General features: G+C 40.5%; 1 protein-coding gene across 1 annotated transcript in view; it reads right to left on the bottom strand.

Annotated features, from left to right (window-relative positions):
• Positions 1 to 22920, bottom strand: part of LOC124596345 (sphingomyelin phosphodiesterase-like) — a 183195-nt gene that overhangs the window by 63647 nt on the left and 96628 nt on the right. Inside the window, exon 4 of the mRNA XM_047135447.1 lies at positions 5680 to 5847. Coding sequence (XP_046991403.1) covers positions 5680 to 5847 — 168 coding nt within the window. The remainder of the gene's footprint in view (positions 1 to 5679; positions 5848 to 22920) is intronic.

Below are 22920 nucleotides of genomic sequence, written 5' to 3'. Positions count from 1 at the left end.
GACTTTGAAAGATAAACAATGTTCTCTGGGCTCATTTGCTATTAAGCCCTTTCTATATTTGGTATGAAATGATATGTCCTCATGTAAATACTGTATTCTAATACAACTGATTTTATGAGTCTTTCATTAAAGGATTGTGATATTTTTTAAGTACATAAATCTTATTCTATTTTGTTGAAAATGGGCTTTGTGAGATCACCTCTTTGTAAAGATACAAGGTTAATTCTTCAAAAACTAAAAACAGCTATTATACAGACATTGTATCAGGGCAGCTTTGGTTGGGGAGTGTTTTGTACTGCTGTAGCCACTACAAAATGCTTTGTGTACTCCAATTTGCTTTGCATTGTGGATTGCTCATTTTTTTTCTTTTTGAAGTTAGGGAAGAGAATCATTCTGATGCATAATGGGGTTCAAATGAGACTCTCACCATGAGAAAAGGAATCAGTGATCCCTATGATCGTTATGTCAGTTCTGCTATCATGGGAGCACAGAACATGGACATAGGGTGGCAGCCCTTCAAGAGGGAGGTGGAGCTTATTGCTCCACACCACTCTTCTACCCTTGACCAGTGCAAGTTCTTGTTTGTTTACAGTTGTGGCTGACTGCCATGTTATACTGTCCCCATAATACCAGCCAGTGTTGATAATGCTACATGTCAAAAATAAATATCCCATTACTGGTTTCAAACCAACAGCTAAACCACCACTGATGGCTGTTCATGTTTAGAATTACATGTAGCTTATGCTGAACATATTGTGTGTGATATTTTTGTGGTGGCAAAAGTTCCTTCATTGTCTTTGAAGAGGTTCATGTCTCACAAAATAATAAACAAGATTCCATATGTTTAGAACTTTGGAGTTACAGACAGTCTAGAGAAACTCCCCTCCTCCTCCCACTGCCCCCCCCCAACCTCGTACACACAAACACACACACGCATACAAATACCTAAGTATTTCAGCCTTTTTATATATAAGTTAAGAAGCAATGTGAAGAACTACTTATCACTTGGCCCTTACTTCACTTTCTTCCAGTCCCACTTACAGTGTGGGATACTGGGTACTGCTATCCCTGCAACAAGTCAAAGCTACTTGGTTGTGGTCTTGTGGGTGGGGCATCTGTATATCACCAGTAGGCATCACAAGTTGTCAACACCTATCTCCTGTAAGGTTATTGCTAAGAACTGGTGTGGCTAAGTGTCCTGTGGTAGAGACACCTGTACTGGACTTGGCTATAAAAGAAAACTTCAGAGAAAAGAAAGCTGAAGGAACCTCACTAAAGTTTAATGGGTATGTATTTTCTGTCCTTCAACAACTAGACATGGAGCATGTACGACATGCAATGGAACCGCACAAAAGATGCAGGTCCTATGATAGATAGAGCTACTATCAGTGCTAATTGCAAAGAGGCAAGAGACAAAAAATGTAAACTCCTTCATTAGTTTTCGACTATCACAACTTCAGAATCCACATGACTAACACTAAGAGCCCCTTCATTCAAAAAAAAAAACATGGGGTGGTATGGGCTAGGATCTGTGTTCTGCACCTTCCGTTCTGGTGGGGACTATTGGCCAATCCTGTGTGACAGAGTTCCCAAAGTATTGCAGAACTAGTCTAAGTGTGCTCCTCTCTCTTTGTTTGTGGATGCAAATTGGTGTTCCTTGCCTTGTTTGGTATAAAAAATAACGATAACTGTTGCTTGTACAGCATTTGGTGGGGCCGGGCTGTGCATTGCTGCTTTACATTGCTTGAATGGGGACCCCTTCTGCCCAAAGCCCTTCCTTCAGTGTTCTCATGCATAGTAAACATTCTGAATTACGAATTTGCATGAGGACAAGTTAACAACCATGTGCTTACAGCAGGCCTGATACAAATGTGTTAACATAAACCTCAGTGTGACCAACAGAGGTTCCTCAGGTAGAATAACCACTGTCTTCAGTGGGACTAGACTGGAAAACCAACACAGTCAATTCTAAAGTGGAAATTGTACCTGGTGGTACCCAGAGGAGTTACATCTGTGATTAGACTATGTACACTGCCTCAGATAGTACCTCTGATTTTGTCTCTTGGATTCTCCTACATTTACATTGGTAGCTGTCGTCACAGATCGTGACAATTGAATTAGTCTGTACACAGTTTACAGATTACTAACTATAAAATTTATAAACAAAGAATTAATAAAATAAGAAAAGTGAAAAAAATGAGAGAGACAGAGAATATATGAATAAGTAACACATTACAGGGAAAATTTATCAGTTGTTGTGAGGAACTCTTGTAAAGAATAGAAAGAGTGTCACAAAATAATCTTTTAATAAGAAAATGAATATTTTGGATTTATTGCCATTTTTTTTTAAGTTCTGCTAGATGTCTTTTGAAAATTAAACTTGCTGAATAGTGTGCATCTTTCTATGATTGACAAAGTTTTATCCACATGCATATCATTTTTCTATTTAGTGTTTACTGAATCAATGTTGCAATTTACATTGAATGAATCAATATTGTCAACAACAAAGAGGGGACAGAAACAGTTTCCACCCCTTCTGTCCCATCACCTCCTCCCAATTCACAGCCCCTCACCCTCATCATGTGTTGCTCTCTGCCAATGCACCCACCAGTCTTTTCCCCTCTCTGCTCCTCTCCTTTTAATAGCCCCCTCCACCTCATAGCCTTCTGATGCTGCACACGGCAGCCTTTTTCTGCCACCTTCTAGTCCTGCATGCTTTTCCAGACAGTGCTCTTCTTTCCCCTTACCCATACCCTGCTACCCTTCCTCTTTCCCTGCCCCTCTTCAGATTGATGCTTTCATTCAACACAACAGTACAGTGTGGTCAGAGTGGCCGAATGTAACAGTCATGCGTGCATGAGGTGTGGCTGCTTGTGTGAATGTGCAGTGCTGTTTTTCTGGGGGAATGCTGGGGGATGTGTATCCCTAAACTTTTTCTCCAACAAAGTAATTTTTTTATGATGTTGAGAACTTGGAAGAGTGTCAAAGATTTATTTCACGGATGCAAATTTTTTATTCCATTTTGTCATGTTGGTAATTGCAATATGAACGATACCTGTGCAGTTTCTGGTGGGAAAAGCGATGTGATTGACTGTTTCAAACATTTTGAAGCTGTGGCAATCACTCTCGACAACTGAATTGCTGGCAGCCAGTTCGACAAGCATGTAATGCCCTCGCCTGCTAATAGTGGGCTATGGTAGTGCTAAATGGATATGCGTATGCTCAAATGCCGAGCTACTGATAGATGTCTCTATGGTCCTGCTACCACTATCCTTTGTGATTCATTGCCACCTTTGTTTTGTTTTTCTTTATTCTTTTGTGTTTGCTGTTCCGTTCTTGTCAGTTGTGCAAAGTTTTACAGTGTGTCCTGTCTTTTATTGCAACTTGTAAGTTACGTTGGTGGTGAGAGATGAGCAGAAAACTAACAAACTATTTTACTTGTTCTCCCGTATCTAAAAAACCAAAAACTGTCAATAATTCATGTGTGAGTGAAAAGCCAGGAAGTTCAGCATCAGTGGATGACAAAAGTAAGACTGTAAATCTACATTTGAGCGTAGTAAAGTCAACTGAAGAGTCCTTTTTTTTTTTTTTTTAGTTAGACATGTTGATGACGTCATGGCTAAAAGCAGATGGGTGGTATCCCATGCTTCAGTTATAAGTAATTTTCGCTGCGGTTTATCCAATGCCGGAGTACCCTCAAACTTTTTTTTTAGAAAAAAGCACTGTGAATGTGTATGTGTTTTCCTTTCTTGTCTGAAAAAAACTTTGGATAAAAGCTGAGAGCGTAACATTCTTTTCATTGTGCCTGCCTGCAACTCAATGTGTCATCTGTATTGTGAGTAGCAATCTATCGTTTTCGTAATTGCTGATATTTTTATTTGAAATTTCAACATAAACATGGGAGTCTTTAGTGTTTAATGATGTAATAACTGACTCAGTTTTGTATTTGCTTGTTTCTTGTAGCTCCATGTGATGTAGCTGTCTAAGAACACCAGTTTTCGTGAATTCGATGTATATACCTGTATTCCCAAACTTCGTAATTGTACTGAATCTTGTTTATTACTCTGCAAAATATGAACTCTTCAAAAGCAGTCAACATTTCCATTTTTGATGACACCACCAAACCAAGACTTTCAGCCCAGTCTTGAAGAGAACACGTTTCATGTTCAACATATCAGTTAAATGGAAGTATAAAAACGAACAGCCATCAGACAATGAATATCAGTTTCAAACAAATAATAGTGCAATTTATTCCTAATAAGTAACACTATTAACAGTGACCGCTTGCTGCTTTTACCTTTTGTAAGATTTAATCTACGTGTAAAACTTTTACCAACATTTTGGACTTGTGTGAAGTGTTTTAACTCTCAACAGTCACACAAACAAGACTAAAAGTTTAGCTAAACTTGATTTAACTTAAGAAAAGTTGCAAGGAATGACATTGTCTGAAAGCTTTGAAACAGTTTCTGTCTTGTTTATGTGTCTGCCAGCCATTCAATGTCTCGTTTATATGCTGAGTGGTTACCTTACCCTTTTCAGTATTTATTTTTCACTAAGGTCATTCCATTTACTTAAGTAATACACAACAAACTTCTGAGTGACTAAATCTAATCATTTCTGTAAATAGGAGGTGCTGAGTAACAGATAAGCCACATAAGTAGTAGAACGCACCATACAGCTACAAAACCATGATCTGATTTCCAACTGTTTTGTAGGCTGTCAACACCATCATGTTTCTTATAAGATAAATTGTACATCAAAAAGTCAAGGTATGAGCAATGATTTCAATAACTGAGCTATTTTCGTTCCACATCCTAGCATCTCACAGGCATTAAAGGATCTAAGGAATACGAATATAAATAAAATAAAATAAATGATTGCAAATATTATTGTGTACATATGTAACGATTATAACACAGTCATCTTCATTATGATTCTTTTTCAGCTACTTTATATCATGAATGACAACAGTACATCGTGCACTTAACTGCTTTACTGATATTTATTACCCAGTCCTGGCATACTTTCTCCTACTATTGCTTCACAGAAAAAAATCAACATATTCATAATAACTTAATTTCTACATTTCTCTTACATTTGCCAAACATGTTGCTAAATATAATACTATTTAGTTTGTTTGTCTGTATGCTTTTATGGTAAATGTGTGCAAAGCTGTGAAGCAACAAGCAATGTTATTACACCTGCTGTGTTTCTTAATTCTGTTACCTACTTCTGCAGGTAGGGTCTAATGTAAATCTATTTCCTGTATTAATAAACTTGACCTTAATCAAGACATATGTTATTTGGCATATGCTTTTTGAAGTAAAAAGTTACAAAATCTTTTCAAAACTACCACGGGGTTCTGGAGCTGGGAAAATGAACCACCAAAGCCAAGAATCAGTTATCTGTTTTGTAGGCTGTCCATACCATCATGTTTCTTATGAGATATGTTGTGTACCAAAAGTCAAGATATGAGCAATGATTTCAGTAAGTGGATTACTTTTGTTGACAGTATTATATCATGATAAAGGACCTCAGGACATAATTGTGATTCCTTAAAAACTGAAGTGAATAAATATATGTGATTGTAACTTTTTGGAATATTTGTTATATATTTCTCTCCCAAGTCCTATTAAGAATAGTATATCTTATAATGCAGTACAGAGTACTGAAACATACCACTGGATCTGATGGTGGAACATACTGTGGTTTCTCTCCAAGATCAATATCAACTGTCCATTCATATGGAGGCTCAGTCTCTGCACAGTCTAAGTCCTGCAGAAGAACACTACATATCTGATTTCCTGTCAGAGTTGGGGTGTTATCAATTATGTACACCACGGTATCCTGTAAAATAAAGTAAATATTATAAGCTGTCATGCTACATCATAGAAGATGGTTTATCACTATACAAGCCATGCTGAAAGCAATGCCTCCAAATTTTTTTAATGTGAAATCACTTAAAGCTTTTTAAATAAAACAAATATTATTAACATTCTACATCTATGTTCTTCATGTCTACATATTTATTTCACAAGATAGTCACTCTGGCAACAAACACATTTCTCCCAAGAATAGACTAGTTTGTTGGCAATGGCATTGTAGAATGTTTCACTTTGTTGATGGAGCCACAACCTCACCTCTGCCTGCATAACATCAGTATCAATGTGAAGTCTTCAAATGTGTTCTTTAAGTTTTGATAACAGATGAAAATAGAATGAGGCCAAGATGGGACTGTATGTAGAATGATTGATGACAGTGAACACTAAGTGCCAGATTGTTGCAGATGTTACAGCACTCATGTGTGGTCTAGCATTGTCATGCTGAAGGAGAGGGTGCTCCATGCACGGAGAAACTCTTCAAATTCGAAACTCTATTACAGCACAATGTTTCTCACATGCTGATCCAGTTACTTTACACACCACCATGTTATACACTACAATTCAGAGACCTCTAGTGGCAGATGGCTGCAAATGCTAGCACATGAAGAATAAAATGTAGAATGATAATAATGTTTGTTTGATTTAAGAAGCTTAAGATTTGTGGTATAAAAAGTTCAGAGGTATTACTTCTCAGCATGCCCTTGTAGATAATAATAATAGCAACAAAAACAGATCATTTTAGTAATAATGGAAAGAAACACATTTAAAAGTAGAATGCTGTTTACCTACTAATAAACAGCCTTCTACACAATTACTGGTTTATGTTCCCCACAATGATCTCTAAACTATAAAGTTTTGTAATGAGCCACAAGCACAAATTCCACAAAATATGAGAAAAATTCAGTTCATTCCTGTAGCTGTATCTACCTTGTAATGCACTCTAGAGTGCATAGTGGAGGGAGATGATAGTTGTATAAACGCTATTAAATGCTGTTCACACCCTGTCCGTAGTTGTGGGACACAAAATGATCAATACGTATGTCTTTACCCTGTACAGAATGAAATTAATCTTTTCAGTTGCATCTTTCATCTGGATACCCCCTTCACACCACCTGATATTTTTAATGAACTTGGTGTTGATGTTCCTCTTTCTACCTTCCTGGTTCCCATAATGATGGTGGGTGCAGATGCTCCTAGACAGTGACAATTGTTATCCCACAACTGAGCTGGTGTGGTCTTTATTGAAGTTGTGTCTGTATGCATTATTGCTGACTGTTATTAATTTTATGTGTCACTAAGATTGCCTTTCCTGGGACATCCTTAATTTATGATACAGTAATGGCTGTTTTCCCACTTGCACTCATATTTTCTTAATATATTTTCTCAGACAGAACTGATCCAACCCTCTTCTGTGTTGCATATAATGTTTCTTATTTATCTCCATCACGGTGACACTTAGTCGTACACATCTACATACAATCTAAATTTATATTTTGCAAACCACTGTGAAGAGTATGGCAAAAGGTACTGTCCATTGTACCAGTTATTAGAGCTCCTTTCTATTCTAGAAACGTACAAAGTGTAGGAAGTACAGTAGAGTACTGTTCCTCTTGTGACATATTATTGTTGGCTTAAAGAGTAAGCTTTTGTCTATGCGTCCTGAAATAGGAACCACTACTGTCCTCCCAGCACCTAGAATGTGTAATGTTATCATCATCTCAAACATTGAAATGAACCTCAATTTTTTGATATATTCTTCACTGTAAAAGATGTTCTATGACTACTTGTGTTACTAGTTTTGGTCCTGGTAAGCTTCACTTGATCAATGGCAATCCAACAGTGAGGCAACCTGTCTTACTTATCACTTGATGTACAGCCAATGTTCAGATTTCTGTTGCAGTGTAATGACAGCTAAATTGTCATTAACAATGAATTGAGAAGTAGTAACAATAAGCACAATGCATTTTGAACCTTGAGGACCCATCTTCAGGTGCTTGACATAGTATACCCTCTAGCCACACTGTCTATGGCACCACTGTGTCCATCTAGACACTAAAAACTTTTATTATACATTTTAACCTCAGCTCACACAAATGTCTACCTTGCAGAAACTCAGCTTGAGCATGCTTTACAGCATGATTCAAAGGACCAGAGTACTTGCTTCACCACACAAGCTATTTGAGTACTCCCGTCTGATACTAGTTTTCTGCAATGAACTTCAGAGATGGGAACTCGCCCTCCAACACATCATTGTATCCCAATGCCCCATGTCCTTAATCTCATAAAAAGTTTCTTTTTTTTTCTCTCTCATAATTCTTCATTGCACCATTCATTTCTGTTCCCACTAATCTATCTTTGCATCTCGCTCTGTCCTCATCATTTATGTACCGAAGCTGGCACTGTGCTTACCAATGTGTGATGTTGACCTCTCTGACATCCTTCTTCATTTTTGTGTACCATTGTACGTACTAAAAGTGGGTCTCTCTCATTCTAGTATCCAAGAGATCAGCCCTTCCTTTTAACCTTTCCAAATATATCCATCTCTCCTCCTCAAGAAAGGAACTGTTAGTTCTGAAAGTTAAGAAGTGTATACTTACTTTTATATATCTACTGGAAGTATGAGTACTACACATTTCACCTCCTGAAGGTAAGGATGGGCCAGGAACCCTGTGTACAATTTATTAAATGGTATGATTTATCAGTTTTGACTTCTGCATACACTATTTCGATTGAACTGCCCACTGTGGTGGCTGCAGTCATGGCTGGCAGGTGTCTACTGTTGTCTAGGCTAAGCAATGGACCAATTGTTGCTGGAACTTGGCATCCAACTATCTTGATATCATCAACTGTCTCTTGCAACTGCTGAGCTTTGACTCCTGAAGTAGCAGTGATGTTCCTTTCTCAGTTGTAATCATTAGTTTGTAGGTTCACAGAAATATTTCTGAAATGTATCTTTTACTTGAAACCCTTCAGTACTGGAGAACCCTCCTGTTTAAGGCATAGGGCAATGTTCTGGGATAAAATGATTTCTGAATAAAGTTAATAAAAAGGCAAGTAATAAACAAAGTTATGTTGCTGCAGTTGTGAGCAGTTTTGAAAACACATACAGACAGTAACTGATGGCATTAACAGCTGGTGGTCACTTGCAGCTGCCGTGGCAGGAAGCTGCAGCAAAATACTACCTTTAGCAAGCTCTCATCAGATGGTGTGGGTTGAATGACACATAACTTTTGTGCTAAGACAGAGATTCCAAAATTAAATGTATTTTCGGTGTACCCATGAGCAGATATACACTCAGATCATAATTTAGTAATGATGAAGCATAGACTGAAGTCTAAGAGAATCACATGAAATAATCAATGTGGAAAGAAGATGGATACAGAAGTACTGAGTAACAGTGAGGTGCATTTGGAGTTCTAAAAGGCTGTAAATAGTGCAGTAATGAATAACACAGTAGATAGTTCAGCTGAAGGGGAACAGACATATTTGAAAAGGGCAGTCACAGAAGTTGGACAGGCAAACATAGCTGTTAGGAAGGTAACTGTGAAAAAAATCTGGGGTAACAGAAGAAATAGTGAACTTGATAGATTAAAGAAGGAAGCACAAAAATGTTTAGGGAAAGACAGAAATAAAGTAATACAAGCTGCTTAGGAATGAAATAAATATGATGCGCAGGAAATCCAAGGTGAAATGGCTACAGGAAAAACTTGATGACACTGGAAAAGGAATGGTCATTGTAAGAGCTGATTCATCTTACATAAAGTCAAAACATCATTTGGTGAAATTAAAAGTAAGGTTGTTAACATTCAGAATGTAACGGGAATTCCACAGTTAAACAAAGAGCAGAGAGCAGACATGTGGAAGGAGTCTGTATGAGGGGAAGGAATGGTCTGATGACATGATTGAAGAAGGACTGGAAGTTGATGTGGAAGATCCAGTATTAGAGTCAGATTTCAACAGAGATTTGGAAGACTTGAAATCTGTTACATCCTCTGGTGGTTGTCAGATGACATCCCTTGGTATGGTAGGATTTCTCCAGTTGTATAATCAATAGGACAGGACATTTAATGAGGCTGATAGTGACTGATGCCTCAAGAGGGCACTGCAGCCAATGGAACTACATTGCCACACCTTGCAAGGCACCAATCAACTGCCTGATGACATCAGGTTATGCAGAGAGCCAAAGAGCATACAATCATCACAGCTGCTGGCAGCCATTCAACCAGATGGAGTGTTCTCATCCGCATGATAATATAACCAGTGCCACTGGGCCTCTGCTGTCAATCTATGCTCAGTCAGTCTATGCTCAGCCCACAGTGAGTCCATGGGAGTTTATGGTTGTAGTCTACACCAAGAAGTCCACAATGCCTCTTTTGCCACAGGCATGGTCATAAAGCTGAGCTGTGTTTACAAAAGCAGTGCCACACAAATACTTTCAGTGGTACAGATGATCCAGTGTTTTTGAGTGATTTTCCTCCTCAGGTTTAGGAAACTGATTATTATAATGCTGATTTTGAAAATAAGATGTATCCTACTCAGTATGACATTATAATGGTGATACTGCTCAAGATGTTTGTTCCACTGTAAATTCTGTTTTGATTGTTCTTTTTCTTATCTTATTTCATCACATTGTACAGGGATGTAACTTGTATGTGAGGACAACTTGTATTATTAGATTGTGAGTAACTATTTTTTGGCTTAGGTTTCCTGTAACTTTTGCATGTTAATTTGATTTGTATTTCTGGGGGTAAAAGTATTTGTGTTCAGGGATTTGCTTTTGTAACTTTGTGCTGGTTTGGTTATCGAATGTGGATACACATAACCATTCCAAGAGTAGCACTTGATGCAACAAGTTAGAAAGCAACATCAAACAATGAAAGGTCCTAGTTTCTGTGGTCGATCAGCTGAAGACTGTAGAGAACATGACCCCGAGTTCATCCTGGGTCACATAAGAAAGTGAGCATTTTGCCAAGCCAGATTTTAGCAATGATGCCACAATTCTAAATTTGGAAAGTGTGCAACTGGCTTTCCCGACCAAGCCTGAGGATCAAAATGTAGGACAGAGTTCCCAGTGTAAGAGTGAGGTTACTCTTGAGCCTGCAATTAGTCTTGTTGCCAGTAATTAGTTAAGTATGGCAGAGCTAATGCAAGTTTTGATGAAGGAATATGAAGAATACAATGAAATATTATCTCCAGACATCGTAAAATCCAGACAATAATGCAAAAATATCACAAGATTTAGGGGACAAAATTAATGAAAAGCTAAATTATCTTGCTCTGAAAATGTGAACCAATGTTGTAATTGAACTTGAGGGTAAATTTGAGCTAGTGGAGCAGCACCCCAGCATCCTAGAAGTGGAGCAGCTGCACGTTAGTGAAGAGATTAAGACATGAGAGGCATGGCTTGTTGGGAATTTCCATGCATTAGAAGGGCAGTACTAGTGCAAGCAAGTGAGTTATTCACTGTCAAAAAGCTGGGGCACAGTGCCCTGAGTCCATTAAGGGCCATATAGCAGACAGTATCCAGGTGATTCACATACTTGAATAGGAGGTTGAGAGTATAAAGCTCACTAGTGCTGATGAGACTCAGCAACAGAAGGATGAGGTTGCTAAGCTAGCAGAAAAAGTAGGGAGCCTTTCTGTCAGCGAAAGTAGTGAGAAGACAAAACTGGTCACTGTCAGTGATACCAAAGAGGTGCGCTCTCTGTTGAAATTTCAGCAGGGACATATGAGATAAATCTGAGGCACAGAGATATTGCGTACATACTACAAAAATGTGTGGCTCACGTGGAGGAACCCCTCAGGTGTGACACTGAAGTGCAAGTGCCAGAAAAAATAGGCAGGACCTAGAGTCTGGCCATGATGAGGAATGTGATAACAAAGAAGAAAGTGTTATTGGGGGCAGGTGGGAGCAAAACAGGAATCTTTGCAAACAGTCTCATGGGGAGGAAATGCAAGGATTCAGTTTCAAGCACTTCCTCTTTGTGAGGAAGTTTGAAGTATTCAGAAACTCTTGCAGCATGATCTAGCTCAGGGCCTAGCTGGAACAGTTTTAGTTTTCTCTCCCAGCTGCCTGGCCAAGGCACACAAAATTGAGTACTTGAGCAGTTATCTTGAAAGTGAACCCACCGTACGAATGAAGTCAGCAGTGCAACACTGTAATTAAGTAAGAGATTTTCAACAATCTTGTCTATCAGTCTATTAGTTCAAGGTGTCACAGGAACATGTGAAGCACAGCACTACCCTGTTGCCAAACTTGAATCAGTCCAGCTTCTCACGTCTCACGTGATTATTCAGACACATGTTTTATTGCAACCAGTTCCTGTATAAAGTGTACAGGCCAGTGGAGTTGATCCACGTCTGTACTACACAGCTGCCTATGCATTTGTGCCACATCATACTCACAGAGATATGCAAGGATTATGTGGAAACATTTAAGGTGTTGTTGCTAGAACTTGGATATGACACAAGTGAGTGTGCGCCAAACAGTGCACAAGGCTGTTACAGGCCACAGCCTCAAGTGGGCCAGAAAATACAGAGGGTTGCTACAAGTTCCCCCCTCCTGCCCCCCCCCCCCCCCCCCCCCATCCCTTCGCTGGTGGACAGTCCATTGGTTCAGCTGGACAAGGCTCCTTGCCGTGGCAATGACCTTGAGTGGAGAGTCACCATCTTTTGGTGCACTAGGGTTGATGAAACTGAGTTTTGGTGAGACAGCTGGGGTGTGCATGTAAGTGGTTGTGACAGGTCACTGGCGCAACTGTCAAGTATTCCAGGTAGTGTAGGAGCACGGACTGGTCACTTGTGCTTTCAGCAAGACAAAGATGCAAGACTCACTATCACTTGATCTGTGTGAAATCAATCCAAATTAGTAGTGACATCCAACATGACTGGTGCTCCAAGGAGGCATACCATTACATGACACGTCATCTCATGCACCAATTCTGTGAGAGATATGCAGGATGTGTCATCACACTTGGCCAGCTGATAGCTGTCATATGATAGCGCACCATGGTCAGTGTTGTCTCTTGCTACGGAGACATACAGAAGAGACATAACAAGCCATCCTTGCACAGGAATAACAAAATGAACACCAGCGCTCCACAATGGGATGCTGATAATGCATGGAGACACTCAGTCATGACTACCACCATGTCCTTGAGATTCATGGGATGATACAGGCCAATTTAAGAGGGTTTTCTGGGACAGAGGCAGTGAGTTTATGCATCACAGATGGGCAGTATGACCCCCACTGATACCTGTGAGAATGAGGCCCCACCTCTGTCTCCTGCTTTCATGCCATATTATGCTGGAACTACTGTGCATGTGAAAATACAGTGTTTGAGCATTCATTTAGAGTGTGACACTTTCAGGTATTTCTGAAAAGAGGGAAGGGAGAGAGCGAGAGAGAGAGAGAGAGAGAGAGAGAGAGAGAGAGAGAGAGAGAGATACAAGGTGCACATTAATAAAACCAGCAAACTGCAGGGTTGGATTCTTGAGTGGAAATGGAGGGAGGAAGGTCCTGTGTACCAGTGTCTGGAAATGCATTGTTGCCACAGAAGATGGCACTGACAAATGGCAGTGCTCCTGACTATGTGCCGTATGTTCCTTATATGTTGTAGGGTGTGTGATTGATGCGGCATATTGTAAGCACCAGAATGGTCTGATGTTCATTTTGGGAACAAGATGGAAACGGTTGAGAGGCAGCATGGCTATACTGAAACAAGTACCCTCACAAACACCAACCACATCAAACAACATTTCAAACCGTTTTTGGACATTTGTGTGATCATGGACCCTTTCAGATAGACGAACATGCAGGGAGCTAGCAGACTGTACATATGCCTGACTGGCTAAAATATGCAGATGTTAAGCCTCTATTCAAGAAAGGGGATAAAGAGATACCATCAAACTACAGATCAGTTTCACTTTTGCCAGCATTCTCAAAAATTTTAGAAAAAAATGATGTACAGGCAGCTGCTCAACCATCTGACCACAAATAACATATAATCAAGAACACAGTTTGGATTTCTGAAGGGTTCTGATATCGAGAAGGCTATTTACACCTACAGTGAAAATGTACTTAATTCATTAAATAACAAATTACAAGCAGCAGGTATTTTCTGTGATTTGTCAAAGGCATTTGACTGTGTGAACCAGTGATTTGTCAAAGGCATTTGATTGTGTGAACCACAACATCCTTTTAAATAAATTAGAATTCTATGGTGCTACGGGCAGTGCTGCAAAATGGTTCAAGTCTTAACTTGCTAACAGGAAACAAAGTGCGTCAGTGCAAGGGACTAGTGAATTAAGTCATCAGTCATCATCAGAATGGGAAGAAATTACATGTGGTGTCCCACAAGGATCCATCTTAGGGCCATTGCTTTTTCTTGTGTACATTAATGATCTCTCATCAGTTACACTGCCAGAAGCAGAGTTCGTTTTGTTTGCAGATGACACAAGTATTGCAATAAATAGTATGTCGAGTGTAGTTCTAGATAGATCTGCTAATGATATTTTCATGGATATTAATAAATGGTTTAAAGCCAACTCACTGACATTAAACTTCGAAAAGACTCACTATATGCACTTCAGAACCTGTAAGAGGTTTCCACCCAGCATATGCATAAAGTACGAAGAAGAGCAGATAGAAGAGGTTGACAGTCTTAAATTCCTGGGATTACAACTTGATAATAAAGTCAGTTGGGAGGAGCACACCACAGAACTGCAGAAATGCTTTAACAAATCTGTATTTGAAATTCGAGTATTAGCAGACATAGGTGACATAAAAATGAAAAAGCTTGCATACTTTCATTCCATAATGTCATATGGTGGCCGGCCGGTGTGGCCGTGCGGTTCTGGGCGCTTCAGTCTAGAACCGCGTGACCGCTACGGTCGCAGGTTCGAATCCTGCCTCGGGCATGGATGTGTGTGATGTCCTTAGGTTAGTTAGGTTTAAGTAATTCTAAGTTCTAGGGGACTGATGACCACAGATGTTAAGTCCCATAGTGCTCAGAGCCATTTGAACCATTTTTTTGTCATATGGTATAATATTTTGGGGTAACTCTTCAAGTCAAACAAAAGTTTTCAGAGTCCAAAAGCGTGTAATATGTATTATTTGTGGAGTAAATTCACGGAAATCCTGTAGAAACCTCTTCAAAGAACTGGGTATACTAACTACTGCCTCTCATTATATTTACTCCTTAATGAAATTTGTCCTAAATAATGTATCTCTTTTTCCAACAAACAGCTCAGTTCATACATACAATACCAAGAACAAAACTGATCTGCACAAGGACTTAAAGCACTTACTTTAGTTCAAAACGGGGTCCACTACTCAGGAACACTCACCTTCAATAATTTGCCAGCAAACATAAAAAATTTAGTTACAAATAAAGATCAGTTTAAAAGGAGCCTGAAAGACTTACTAGTGGCCAACTCCTTCTACTCCATTGACGAATTTTTTAATAGAAACAAATGATGTATTGTATATATATTCATACTATTCTACTCCATTGACAAATTTTTTAATAGAAACAAATGATGTATTGTACATATATTCATACTATTCATATTGTTATTTCAGCTTTTTATTAAAAAAAAAAAAAAAAAAAAAAAAAAAAAAAAAAAAAAAAAAAAAAGAGAGACATGTTCCACATCCACGAGGATCTCCTCAGCACGGATCTATGGAACGAAAAACTAATCTAATCTAGCCTAATCTCTAATCTAATCTAATCAAAAGCTTCACTCAGAACCGCAGAAGGCTCTTCTGTTACATCCCCTTTTTACTTAATACTAGTGTCGATCGTCAATTAAACTTCCTGGTATTCACATTTGCTACTTGAAGTTAAAATCTGAAATGCGATGATGCCTACATAGAATACAGCACAGAGGTTGCAGCTTAGTTTGTAAATCATATGACTGGTTTCACAGGTAGCCCTGCCTTTGATGGGATAGGTGATGCTTGTGACCAGACTGGAGTAGGTGGTGGTAGGATGTGTAGAACAGGTCTTGCATCTAGGGGTATGAGGCATGTGGTAAGGAGTTGGGAGCAGGGGTTGTGTAGGGATGGACAAGTATATTGTGTAGGTTCGGTGGATGGTGGAATACTACTGTGGGAGGGGTGGGAAGGATAGTGGGCAGGACGTTTCTCATTTCAGGGCATGATGAGAGATAATTGAAACCCTGGTGGAAAATGTAATTCAGTTGCTCAGCCCTGGGTGGTACTGAGTGACAATGCTCCTCTGTGGCCAGATGATGGGACTTTGTGAGGTGGTGGAGACTGGAAGATAAGGCATGGGAGATTTGTTTTTGTACAAGGTTGGGAGGTTAATTACAGCTTGTGAAGGCTTCAGTGAGACCCTCAGTATATTTTGAGATGGACTGCACGTCACTGCAGATGTGGTGCCCATGGGTGGCTAGGCTGAATGGAAGGGACTTCTTGGTATGGAAGGGTGGCTGCTGTCAAAGTGGAAATATTGTTTGTGGTTAGTAGGTTTGATATGGACAGAGGTAGTCATTTAGCCATCTTTGAGGTGAAGGTCAACACCTAGGAAGGTGGCTTTTTGGGTTGAGCAGGACCAAGAGAAGCAGATGGAGGAGAAGTTGAGGTTCTGGAGGAATGTGAGTAGGGCGTCCTCACCTTTGATCCAAATCACAAAGATGTCATCAATGAATCTGAACCAGGTGAGGGGTTTAGGATTCTGTGTGTTTAGGAAGGATTACTCTAGATGGCCCATGAATAGGTTGGCATATGATGGTGCCATGTGGGTGCCCATAGCCATACCATGGATTTGTTTGTAGGTAATGCCTTCAATGGAGAAGTATTTTTGGGTGAGGATATAGTTGGTCATGGTGACTAGGAAGGAGGTAGTCAAAGGCGAAGTATTTTTGGGTAAGGAAATAGTTGGTCATGGTGACTAGGAAGGAGGTAGTTAGTACGGAATCTGTCGGGTGTTGGGAAAGGTAGTGTTCAAAAGCAATAAAACCATGGGCATTCGGGATGTTAGTGTAAAGGGAGATGACATCAATAGTGATGAGTAGGGCACCATGTGGTAAAGGAACTGTGGAGAGTTGGTGGAGGAAATGGTTGGTATCTTTTATGTAGGAAGGTAGGTCCCAGGTAATAGAGATTCTCTCACTGGGGCCACAGTAACCAGCCACAATGGGGTGTCCTGGGTGATTGGGTTTATGGATTTTAGGAAGCATGTAGAAGGTAGGAGTGAGGGAGTGGTAGGGGTGAGTAGAGAGATGGACTCCAGGGAGAGATTCTGGGAAGGACCTAAGGATTAGAGGAGTGACTGGAGATCCTGTTGGATTTCTGGAATTGGGTCACTGTGGCAAGGTTGTAGGTGGATGTATCTGACAGCTGATGGAGCCTTCTGCCAGATAATCCTTGCGGTTCAAAACAACAGTTGTGGAGTCTTTATCCACGTTAGGATTATAAGATCAGGATCAGTTTTAAGATGGTGGACTGCGGTTCTTTCTGCATATGTAAGGTTAGTTTGCACGTTGAGGGATTTGGGGAATGATGGTGAGGCAAGGTTCAAGGTTGAGAAATTCTGGAAAGTTAACAGGGGGTGATTTGGGGGCAGTGGGGGTGGATTACAGTTGGATGGAGGAGTGAACTGAGTTAGGCAGGGTTCAACATTGGTATTTGGTTGAGTCTGATTGGTTGTGGTGGTGGCAAAAAAGTATTTCCACTGTAGGGACTGGGAGAAGGAGGGAAGGTCTTTAACAAGTCCCGCATGACTGAATTTGGGAGTGGGGCAGAAAGTGAGGCTTTTGAAAAGGACTGACATCTCTGTGGGGCTAAGGATTCTGGAAGAAAGGCTCATGACTGTGTTTTGGGTCTGTTTAGGTTCTGGATTCTGTGTGGTGATGGGAGGGAGTTTTGGAGCATGGGGTAAATGTAGTAACTCTGCGAGACAGGGTTTGTCGGCTATGAGGGGATATGGAGCAGGTTTGGAGGTTGTTGTAGAGGGGGTGGCCATTGGTACTCCAAGGTGGGAGAAGATAGTGAGCATGGTGGAGAGCTATTTGAGGTGGTGCTGTCATGTTGCTCTAGTTCCTGGAGGACAACAGTTTCGATGTGTGTTATGGGTTCCAGGAATTTGGGATTGCATAGCAGGAGAACTTTCCATTTGGAGAGAAGGTACTGTAAGGAGGTTTGGGCCTGGTTGATATGATTTTGCAGGACTATGTTGGTGAGGACTAAGGATTGGCAGAACCTGAACAGTTGGAGGTCATTGTAGAAGGAGGGATGGCAGCCGGAGATGGATAATTTGATGGTAAGGCCGTTTGGGGGAATTCCATGACCCAAGCAACAACGCAGGTACAGTATGTGGGACTGGGTTCTAGTGAGGTATAAGGAAACTTTTCTGTATTGACACAGACGGAAGGAGCAGGGATCCATGGTGGTGGAAAAAATGCAAAAAATTACATGAACAGCATAGAATTACATCCGAAAAAATTTGCAAAAAACACCCAATTACGTGTGAAAAATCATGAAGAGGATGAAATGGAGGCAAAAGGAGGAAACAAGATGAAATCTGTGGGAGTCGATGATAGCGAAAGGTGGAAACTCAGTAAAATTGGTGAGAAGTCACAATGAGATCAAAGAAAAGATATAAATAATATACACATGTACGTGTATAATACAACTTCGCGCACGCACATCGAAAAATCTAGTAATTACATTCATAGACTTCAAAAAAGCATATGATTCTATTGATAGACCAACTCTGATTAACACATTAGAAGAATTTGGGATTGATGATAAAAGCAGAAGTCTAATCCAGGAAACCCTTACGGGAACAAAATCGCAAGTGAAGTTTTTGGGTAGATTGTCACAACCGTTTGTAATTGGAACAGGTGTTAGACAAGGGGATGGGCTCTCCCCGCTGTTGTTTAACATTGTCCTTGAAAAAGTGGTCAGGGAATGGAGAAAGAAGATGGCAGAAGCCGGAGTGAAAAATGGGATAACGTTAGGAAGAAATAAAACAAAAATTGAATGTCTGGCATTTGCTGATGACATGGCAATATTGGCAGATAACATCGAAACAGCAAAGATTCAGATAGAAATGCTGCATGAGATCGCTGAGAAGACAGGTCTACAAATATCGTATGAAAAGACAGAACTGATGATACAGGACAAAACAGACCCAACACAGACATTGCAAACTAAATATGGAATAATTAAGAGAGTTCATAAATTTAAGTATCTAGGGGAATGGATTACACCGACAGGGTTACCAAATGTTTCACTACAGGAAAGAGCAATAAAGATGGAAACGGCATACCAGCTATGCCGAAATGTATACAATAAAAAGTCGATCTCCATCAATGCCAAGCTCAGGCACTACAATGCGGTAATAAAACCAGAAAGTTTGTATGCGATTGAATGCATCCCACTGAACAGAAAACGTCTGTTGGAGAAATTGGAAATAAAAGAGAGAAAAATACTGAGAAAGATCTTAGGACCTAAAAAGGATGGACAGGATTATAAATTGCGATCCAATAAAGAGTTATACGAGAAAATTGAAAAACTGACAACATCCTTTAAAAAGAGAAGACTGAGTTTCTATGGGCATGTCAAAAGAATGGCACCAGAAAGAATGGCAAAGAAAATCCTGGAATACATGGAAAGCAGAAAGACACAAATTAACTGGCTGAAAGAAGTAAAAGAAGACATTGCAGAAATGAACATTATACCAGAGACAGTTTACAACAGAATGGAATATAGGAATGCCATCAACAAAATACAGGGATTCAAAGACCGAACGCAATCAAAGAAGACGGGAACAACCTGGTCGCAAGAACGTAAAGAAGCCCACTCAGAAAAAATGAAGAAGTACTGGGAAGAACGCAAGAAAAAGCACAAGAAATGACTGATGCTTAGCGTAGTCCAAAGTTGACTGTAACGAATAATAATAATAATAATAACACATGTATGTTATGTGGGCAGCAGAACGAATAAGTCTGAAGAAGAGGGATGGTAGATGTGAATGCATGAGGTGGAATTAGGGGGTACGAACTAGAATAGAATGGAGAAAGAGAGAGGGGGTGGGGAGGGGTTTGTAAGATGAGATAAAGATTGTGTGGCACTGGAAAGGTGCGGCAAATAACATGTAAAAATATGGGATAGTGATGCAGGGAGAGTGATAAATTACACAGCATGGATAAATGATATCAGCGGGACTGATGTGGGACATAAGATGGTGCACCAACAATCGATGTGGCCTCGTAGCCATCTGTTGTGTGTGAACACAGTATGGCTATGGGCACCTGCATGGCACCATTCTATGCCAACCTATTGAGGGGCCATCAACAGGAATCCTTTCTAAACACCCAGAATCCTAAACCCCTCACCTGGTTCAGATTCATTGATGACATCTGTGTGATTTGGATTGAGGGTGAAAACACCCTATCAACATTCCTCCTGAACCACAACAACTTCTCCTCCATTTGCTACACTTGGTCCAACTCAAGCCAACAAGCCTCCTTCCTAGATGTTGACCTCCACCTCAAAGACGGCTAAATCAGTACCTCCGTCCATATCAAACCTACTAACCACCAACAATAACTCCACTTTGTCAGCTGACACCTAGTCCATACCAAGAAGTCCCTTCCATTACAGGCTAGCCACCCATGGTCACCACATCTGCAGTGACAAGTGATCCCTCTCAAAATGTACTGAGGGTCTCACTGGAGCCTTCACAAACTGTAATTATCCTCCCAACCTTGTACAAAAACAAATCTCCCACGCCTTATCTTTCCAGTCTCCCACTACTTCACAAAGTCATATCATCTGGCCACAGAGGAGCATTCCCCTTCTAACTCAGTAACACCCAGGACTGGAGCAGCTGAATTACATTCTCTGCCAGGTTTTCAGCTACCTCTGGTCATGCCCTGAAATGAGAAATCTCCTGCCCACTATCCTTCCCACCCTTCCACAGTGGTGTTGCACCAGCCACCGAACCTACACAATATACCTGTCCATCCCTACACAGTGCCTGCTCCCAAACCCTTACCTCAAGGCTCATACCCCTAGATCAAGACGTGTCCTATACATCCTACCACCACCACCCACTCCAGTCTGGTCACAAACATCAGCTGTCCCATCAAAGGCAGTGCTACCTGTGAAACCATCATGTGATCTATAAGCTAAGCTGCAACCATTGTGCTGCATTCTATGTCGACATGACAACAATCAAGCTCTCAGTCCGCATGAATGGCCACCGACAAACTGTGGCCAAGAAACAAGTGGACACCCTGTTGCTGAGCATGCTTCCAAACATGACATCCTTCATTTTAGTGATGCTTCACAGCATGTGCCATATGGCTCCTTCCCACCAACACCGGCTTTTCTGAACTGCGCAGGTGGGAACCTTCCCTGCAATATATCCTATGTTCCCGTAACCCTCCTGGCCACAACCTCTGTTAGTCATTGTCCTCTCCCATCCAGCCCCTTCTCTGTTCCCATTCCAGCACTGCACAGCCCTCAATACTCCATTGTACCCAGTCTTTTTACGTCTCTTCTTTTCTGCTATCCCCCCACCCCCCTCACTGCTTCCTCTGTCTAACCTCCCAACTGCACATAGATGCCCTACCCTCTTTCCACCTCATCCCTCCGCACTCCCTAACAGCATGTCACTGTCCGCCATGCCTAGCCTACTATCCCTCCCTCTCCCCACCCCAGCCCCCTCCTTATCCCCATACAGTCACCACTCCCATCATGTACCGATGATGTTGCTCGCAGTGTGGCCTCAGTTGCCTGAGACTGCAGTCGTGTGTGTGAGTTGCATTTGCATGAGTGTGTATGTGTGTGTTTGAGATCTAATTCTGATGCGGGTCCTACTGGCCAAAAGCTATTATTTGTGACAGTATGGAATATGGACTGAGCATAAATCAAAAAAAGACAAAAGTAACGAGAAGGAGCAGAAAAGAGAACAATGAGAAACTTATCAAGATTGATGATCACTAAGTAGATGAAGTTTTAACGAATTCTGCTACCTATGTGCCAAAATAACCCATGACACATGGACAAGGGTGACATAAAAAGCAGACTAGCACTAGCTAAAAGGGCCTTCCTTGCCAAAAGCAGTCTACTAGTATCAAACATAGGCCTTAATTTGAGGAATAAATTTCTGGGAATGTATGTTTGGAACTCAGCATTGTATGGACTGTGGAAAAACTAGAATATAGGAGAATTGCTCGTAGATAGCAAGTATTACTCTAAGATGAAGAGGTTGACACAGGATAAGAATCTGTGGCAGGCTGCATCAAACCAGTCAGAAGTCTAATGATCCAAAAAACTATTATCCACTGTTCCCCATGTAATCCACACCTCTGTTTTGTATTGCTTGTGTCTTACATTCCTGCATTCTATTCTTCCCCTCCTCTCTCACATGGAAGAGTGAGTGAATGTCCTTGTCTTCTTGCAATTTCCCAGGTGTTAGGTATTGTTTTCTGTCCGCAGGGTGACAGTATGACCAACATTGAGGCAAAGAGGTTTGTCCTCTCTGCATAACTCATGTGACTGTTGTTTGGTTGGTGTCGCAAGGGCCACCTTGGATCACTTCTGTTTATCTGGGTGATTTGTTGGTCAGTAAGCATGCGTGGGCACTCTGCTGCTGGGATTTGGTGAGTGAACTTCATCAGTTAAGCATGAGATAGGAACTTAGAATCATGATGAGATGTGTAAGTCTTCAGCCTAACTGAATCATTTTCTTTTGCAGTTTTATTTTCAGATTCACGTTTCATGATTTATTTAGAGTATGACTGGTAGGATTTTCATGATTTTTTGAGGGACTTGGTTTGTTCCACTGAAACTTTCATATGTGGAAGTGTGACCTACCTTGAGATGCTTCATTTATGTTTGAAAACGAATGAAGAAAGTAAAATGCCAAAATTCCCATATATAAACCACACAACTGGATTCATCTGAACAACCAATACATACATTTCAAACCTAATAAAGAAACTAAAAGTCAAGTAGTCATCTGGCTTAAGTGGTGTTACATCACATCTCATAAAGGAA

The sequence above is a fragment of the Schistocerca americana genome, chromosome 2 (assembly GCF_021461395.2).
Source record: "Schistocerca americana isolate TAMUIC-IGC-003095 chromosome 2, iqSchAmer2.1, whole genome shotgun sequence".
Lineage (NCBI taxonomy): Eukaryota > Metazoa > Arthropoda > Insecta > Orthoptera > Acrididae > Schistocerca > Schistocerca americana.
The sequence above is the reverse complement of the archived record's forward strand: the minus strand, read 5'-3'. Positions and strand labels throughout refer to the sequence as shown.